At 46.8% G+C, this 7,754-nt stretch overlaps 1 protein-coding gene across 1 annotated transcript in view; it reads left to right on the plus strand.

Moving 5' to 3' along the window:
- The window catches only part of LOC143276279 (uncharacterized), a 38,650-nt gene extending 37,223 nt beyond the window's left edge, over positions 1–1,427 (plus strand). Inside the window, exons 18-19 of the mRNA XM_076580777.1 lie at positions 1–122; positions 1,234–1,427. The exon at positions 1–122 is cut by the window's left edge and continues 11 nt beyond it. Of these exons, the coding sequence (XP_076436892.1) occupies positions 1–122; positions 1,234–1,423 (312 nt within the window). The 3' untranslated portion in view covers positions 1,424–1,427. The remainder of the gene's footprint in view (positions 123–1,233) is intronic.
- Positions 1,428–7,754: the final 6,327 nt, after the last annotated feature.

The raw sequence follows: 7,754 nt of genomic DNA on the forward strand, positions 1-7,754 counted from the left end.
GTGTGTGTGGACCCGTTCTGTGAGAAGGAGATCGAGTCCATCCGTCAGTGTCCCGAGGAAGCCCCCTTCTGCTCCTCCCAGATCATCAACAGTGCTGACGGCACCCACGGACTGACTAAGAGGTGGGCTGAAACAATGACGAATGAGAGAGAGAGAGAGAGAGAGAGAGAGAGAGAGAGAGAGAGAGAGAGCAGGGGGGCGAGAAGGAGAGAGGAAGAGAGAGAGGGGAGAGAGAGAGGGAGAGAGAGAGAGAGGGAGAGAGAGAGAGAGCAGGGGGGAGAGGGAGAGCGAGGGAGAGGGGGAGAGAGAGGGGGGAGAAGGAGAGAGGAAGAGGGAGAGAGGGGAGAGAGAGAAAAGAGGAGAGAGAGGGAGAGAGAGAGGGGAGAGAGGAAAGACAGAGAGTGTGAGAGAGGGGGATAGAGAGAGGAAGATAGAGAGGGGGAATGGAGAGAGAGAGAACAAGGGAGAGAGAGAGAAGGGGAGAGAGAGAGGAAGAGAGAGAGGGAGGAAGAGAGAGAGAGGGGAGAGAGAAAGAGGGAGAGCGAGAGAGGGCGGAGAGAGAGAGAGGGGGGGGGGGAGAGAGAGAGTCCTGTCTTGAGGACGCTGATGACGCAGAGAACTGCGGTCATACACACACACACACACACACACACACACACACACACACACACACACACACAAACACACACAAACAAACAAACAAACACACACACACACACACACACACACACACACACACACAAACACACACACACACACTCTAGTACACACCAAACCACTACACTACACTACACTACACTACACTACAAACTACACTAAACTACATTAAACTACACTACACAACACTACACTACACACAACGCACTAGACTCCACTCCACTCCACAACACACACAACACTCCACCCGACTCCAAAACACTCTACTCCACTCCACAACTCACACCATCAAACAAAGCAAATGATGTCCACTCCACTCCACTACACCAACCAACGCACCAACCAACCAACCCACCAACCCACCCACCAACCAACCCACCCACCAACCAACCAACCACCTCACCAACCAACCCACCAATACACCAACCAACCCACCAACCCACCCACCAACCACCCCACCAACCACCCACCAACCCACCAACCAACCCACCAACCAACCCACCATAACCCACCAACCCACCAACCAACCAAAAATAATTCCATCTCCACGATTGTCCTCCATCCGCGTAACCATAGATGCGCCACGGAGGCCGAGTGTGACCACTGGTACACGGGCATGGCCGCCGGCAACGAGACTCTGTGCAACAACTACGACCCCAACCAGATCGTCCAGGAAGAGTTCATCTGCTCCTACTGCTGCACCGCCGACCAGTGCAACAAGCACGCCAAGCCCGACCCTGATTCTCTCTACACCCCTAACAACTAGAATCTAGTTTTGTTTTTTTTTTTTCTTTTTTCCTCTCTCTCTCTCTCCCCCCACCAACCCCAGCCCCCGCCCCCCTGACCCTCCATCTTTCCTCCTTCCCTTACCTTAACCCCTCTTCTACCCACACTCCTGACGAGCTGAGTTTGGTTTTTTTGTTTGTTTGTTTGTTGTTTTGTTTTTTTTTTTTTTCCTTTCTTTTTTTTCCTGGCCCTTTCTTCTTACCTTCCTTTGGCTTATTACTTCTCCCTCCTCCCTAGCCCCCCCCCCCCCGCCCCTCCCCCTCCCCCATGCACCCACTAACTCCCCCCACCGACCCCCCCCCTCCCCCCCACCCTCCACCTCCAACGCTCGTATATATATATATATATATATATAATTGCAAGCAAACAACGAAATGAATGAATGAATCCCTACCCACCTCCCCTCCCCCCCCCCTCCCCCCCCGCCCCCTCCCCTCCCCTCCCCTCGCCCCCTCCCCTCCCCTCCCACCAACTTCGTCACCTGCCTCATGTTCTTTTTTCTTTCTTTTTTTTCTTATTTTAAATTTTTAAAAAAATCCTTTTGTTTTTTTAAATTTAGGCTGTGGTGGAGTACGACACATCCTCCCCCCCCCCCCCCACCGCCCCCCCCCCCCCAACACACACACTCTCTGCCCCCACTCCACCCCTACACCAACCCACCCCACTCCACACACACACACTGCCCGTATGTTCCACGTCATCAGATCTGCTGTGTGCGTGTCATCGATTAATGTTGTGTTTGTCCGTACATAATGAGTTAACAATGATGGTCTGTTTCCTTGTTGAGGTTTTTTATTTCTTATTTATTTTCATTTTATTCTTCTTTATTTTATTTTTTTTTAATTATTAATAATCGAAATAATGTATCTGTATTGTCTCTGTATACCAGTCTGTCTCTGTTCCTCTGTCTCTATCTCTGTCTCTCTCTCTCTCTCTCTCTCTCTCTCTCTCTGTGTCTCTTTCTTATGTGCTGTCTTGTCATGGTTAATTCACTAATCGACATGATTATCTATGCATTGTTTGTTGTATTGATTGTTTGTTTTTCATTAACAACATCTTGCTGAACTCCATCGCTTCTTCTCTCACTCCCTTTACCCCCCCCCCTCTCTCTCTCTCTCTCTCCCTCCATCCCTCTCTCTCTCACCCGTCTATTTCAGCTCACACCCCACCACTCTCTCTCTCTCTCTCCATATATATATATATATATATATATATATATATATATATATATATATATATATATATTGTCTCATCTATTTCGGTTCTCACCACTACGTCTCCCTTCCATACCCCCTTCCTCTCTCTCTCTCCCTCCCTCCTCCTTTCCAATCCCTCTTCGTTTTGGAAAAAAACACACACACAAAAACCGAAGAAAAAAAGATACCATTTGCTTCGTATCATTCAAACGATTTCAAGAACTGACGGGCTGAGAGCTACACATGCAAGACGAGCACACAGACAAATGATAGATAGAAGGGTAGTAGTACAAGCTAGCTATCTAGCTAGGTAGATAGGTAGACGGATAGAGATAGACTCAAGCAGACCTTCTTTTGTACTGTTATGAGGGCTGCGGTATTATCTTTCTAGCAAAAAGAAAAAGAAGAAAAAAAAAGTAGAAAAAACTGAAAATGAGAGTAGCGAATGTAGTTTTAGTTCGTTCTTTTTGTGTCTTTCATTTTCCTTGCCTCTCTTTCTTTCTTTCTCTCTTTCTTTCTTTCTTTCTTTCTTTCTTTCTTGTCGCACTGGAGCAGCAGCATACTGTGATGATCGTGTTGTAGAGGTCTTCCTTGCGATGTATTCTCAATGGAACTGTAGTTGTACTGAATGGCAGAAATAAACTGTTTGTCCTGACAACGTGTCCTGCAGTACCGAGTCTTGTGTTCGACAGTGTGCCTTGTGTATGTCTTCTTCTTCTTCTTCCTCCTCCTCCTCTTCTTCTTCTTCCTCCTCCTCCTCTTCTCCTCCTCCTCCTCCTCCTCTTCTTCTTTTTCTACTTCTTCCTCTTCCTTCTCCTCCTCCTCCTCCTCTCCTTCTTCTTCTCTTTAGTTTATTGTCTGTTGCAAGACGATTTTAACACATACGCATTCATTCATTAAGTGTCAACACACACACACATACACACACGCACGCACACACACACGCACGCACGCGCGCGCGCGCACACACACACACACAAGTGGCTCAGGTGCCCATATATGCTATGTAGTCTGGTAAGTATTTCTGCCCATAACTACCTGTCCATAATCAACTGTCCCACACACTAATGTCAATAACAGCTTGAAGAATGCAGACAATGTGGGGGAGGGGGAAGCAAAAGCTCATTTTTGTCCTGAACCTGTTGTGAAAGTGTTTTCAACAAAAACAGGAAAATAAATGGCAAAATTTGATTCAAGTCATCATTCTCGATGACATGGGGGCACTTCTCATCTGAATGACTGGACGCTCAGTTTGATTTTCCAGTCAGAGAAAGGGCGAGAGCGGGATTCGAACCCACACCCCCACGCACTCTCTGTATTGGCAGATGAGCATCTTAACCATTCTGCCACCTTCCTCTGTACAGTGTGTATGTATCTATAATGCCCTCTTTGTATGTAGATGCAAGCAGGAGATCAAGTACGCACGTTAAAGATCCTGTAATCCATGTCAGCGTCCGGTGGGTTACGGAAACAAGAACATATCCAGCGTGTACAACCCCGAAAATGGAGAATGGCTGCCTACGTGGCGGGGTAAAGACATAAAAACTGTCTTACACGTAAAATGTTATATGTCTGTCTGAGTGTGTATGTGTGCGTGCCTGAAATATGATTGAATAACACAGGAAACGAATGATGAGCGCCCAATGACAGCCGCCAGTCAGCTCTACCGAGGTAGGCAGCCTGTTTGTAAAGCGCTTAGAGCTTGGTCTGCAACCGAGGATTGGCGCTATGTAAGGATCCTTATCATTCATTCATCTATAGATTCGGTAACGGTGGGTAAAGGGTGGAGATTTTCCCAATCTTCCAGGTCCACATAATTATGTGCAGACCTGCTAGTGCCTGAACCCCCTTCGTGTGTATATGCAAGCAGAAGATCAAATACGCACGTTAAAGATCTTGTAATCCACGCCAGCGTTCGGTGCGTTATGGAAACAAGAACATACCCAGCATGCACACCCCCGAAAACGCAGTATGGCTGCCTACATGGCGGGGTAAATAAATGAAACGGTCATACACGTAAAAAATGTTACGTTTGTTTGAGTGTGTATGTATGCGTGACTGAAATCTGAATGAGTGTGGCTGCCTTCATAGCGGAATCAAAACGGCGATACACGTAAAAGTCCCACTCGTGTAATATACGAGTGAACGAGGGAGTTGCAGCCCTCGAACGAAGAGGAAGAATCTATGGATTAACTCACTCAGTACGGCCAGTCCTCTCTTCTCCTCTACACAGACCCCTCGGATGTCCAGTGGGTGTCTGAATGACCCAACCTTTAGCTTCCGTCGTCAGAACTGTGGTATTCTTTGTCAACATTCACCTCTTCAGTATAAGAGCGTTCCGCTTGCAATATTTTGATGATGGTAATTGGGATGAAACGCTGTTAACGTCGTCTCTTTTCGCCGTTCGTATGGAGAGAGTTAAACCCCAGTTAAATCGTGCAGTTGACTGTGGGCTTGGTACCTGATTGTCTGCTCCACATAGCAGGAAGGGCGCCATCTGTTCAAATGGTGAACTCTTCCCACAACTGATAAAACTTTTTTGGGGGAATGAGGGGGTGGGGGGTGGGGTGGGGGTCCTCTTTAGTCAACCGCATGCGTGGTGGGTGTGATCATCTATCTGTGTGTGTGTGTGTGTGTGTGTGTGTGTGTGTGTGTGTTTGGTGTATTGTGTTGTGTTGTGTTGTGTTGTGTGTGTGTGTGTGTGTGTGTGTGTGTGTGTGTGTGTGTGTGTGTGTGTGTGTGTGTGTGTGTGTGTGTGTGTGTGTTCTACAACTTTCATTGTCCGTAAAACATGGACACAGGCCACACAGCTACATATAAAACATAAAATATTTACACCCATTAAAAAAAAAAAAAAAAAAAAAGGCATGGTAAGAAATACCAGATTGAACTCACTCTATCCTTCATTTCTTCTTCTACCCTACAAACTAGCCTTCCACTCGCTCAGACCCACCCATCCCACGCCTCTCACCCCCCCCCTCCCGCCACCCCTACCCCCCCCCCCCCAATCTCCCCCCCCTCCCCCCTCCCGCCTCTCATCATCCCCTCCCAACCCCCTGTCTCTTACACAGCACTAGTAGAGAACGCTTATCTAACCCGATGTTCTCAAAGCGCACATTTTAGCAATAGCACATTTAGGAGAGAGAATTAAAAAAAGAGAGAAATAGTATGAAATTTAAAATAATCACACACCCACACACACACACACACACACACAGACACACACACACACACACACACACACACACACACACACACACACACACACACACACACACACACAGCACAATACAGCACAGTGCCACACAATACAACGCAACGCTACGCAACACAACGCAACATATAACAACGCAACACAGAGTACCACACAGCACAGTACAATACAAAACAATGTCATGCCACACAACGCAACATTACGCAGAACAGCACAGCACAGCACAGCACAACACAGCACAGCACAGCACAGCACAGCACAGCACAGCACAGCACAACACAGCACAGCACAGAACGGCACAGCACAGCACAGCACAGCACAACACAGCACAGCACAGCACAGCACAACACAGCACAGCACAGCACAACACAGCACAGCTCAACACAGCACAGCACAGAACGGCACAGCACAATGCAGCACAATGCAGCACTACGCAACGCAACACAGCCCAGCGCAACGCACTGAAACATGAAACGCTATACAACGTAACATAAAGCAACAGAACAGAGCACCACACAGCACAGCACAGCATAGCACAGCACAGTGCAACGCAATGAAACGCAATACAACGCAACGCAACGCAATTCAAAACAACACAACTGATAACACATCACGACACGACACGACACGGCACGACACGACACGACACAGCACAGCACAACGCAGCACAGCGCAGCACAGCACAACACGACACAAACAATTTTAACAAAGTGTCTCGAATTCGGAAATATTGTTTCTAGTTTTTCTTTTTAACTCACTCAGTACGGCCAGTCCTCTCTTCTCCTCTACACAGACCCCTCGGATATCCAGTGGGTGTCTGAATGACCCAACCTTTAGCTTCCGTCGTCAGAATTGTGGTATTCTTTGTCAACATTCACCTCTTCAGTATAAGAGCCTTCCGCTTGCAATATTTTGATGATGGTAATTGGGGTGAAACGCTGTTAACGTCGTCTCTTTCGCCGTTCGTATGGAGAGTGTTAAAATGTTGTATCATTTTGCTTTGCGACAAGCCTAAGCGTCTCATTACTTTCGTGTATTAATTCAGCTTGGTATGTTTTATTTGTATTTGTATTTCTTTTCATCATAACAGACTTCTCTGTGTGAAATTCGGACTGCTCTCTCCAAGGAGAGCGCGTTGCTACACTACAGCGCCATCCTTTTTTTTTTTTTTTTGTATTTTTCCTGCGTGCAGTTTTATTTGTTTTTCCTATCGAAGTGGATTTTTGCACATAATTTTGCCAGGAAGAACCCTTTTATTGCTGTGGGTTCTTTTACGTGCGTTAAGTGCATGTTGCACACGGGACCTCGGTTTATCGTCTCGTCCGAATGTTTTGACTTTTGAGTTCAACGTTTGTCATGTTCATGATTTTTATGCGCGCGAAGAGACTGTGTTGTGCGTGTAACGAGCCTTTGAATGCATGCATTGTTTCCAGTAGGATTGGTAAAGATGTATTGTATTGTATTGTATTGTATTGTATTGCAATGCACTGTATTGTATTATATCGTATTGTATTGTATTGTACTGTATTGCATTGCATTGCATTGCATTGCATTACGTTGCATTCCGTTGTACTGTATTGCGTTGTATGGTATTGTATATTGCACTGCATTTTACATTGTATTGTATTGCATTGTACTATATCACATTGTATTGTGTTGTGTTGTGTTGCTTTGTGTTACCTTGCATTGTATTGCGTTGCATTGCATTGCATTGTATTACATTACATGCATTGCATTGTATTGTAACCCTGCGTGCAAGTGACCGTCCCTTTACTTTAAGCTATTCTGGACGACGACCACCACCACCACACCACAACCACCGCAGGTCCTCCGCCGAGTCAGAGGTCAGAGGTTAGGGTGGGGGCTGGAGGGAGGGAGGGGCTTGGGGGTTAAGGTCGAAG

Source organism: Babylonia areolata, chromosome 31 (genome assembly GCF_041734735.1).
Source record: "Babylonia areolata isolate BAREFJ2019XMU chromosome 31, ASM4173473v1, whole genome shotgun sequence".
Lineage (NCBI taxonomy): Eukaryota > Metazoa > Mollusca > Gastropoda > Neogastropoda > Buccinidae > Babylonia > Babylonia areolata.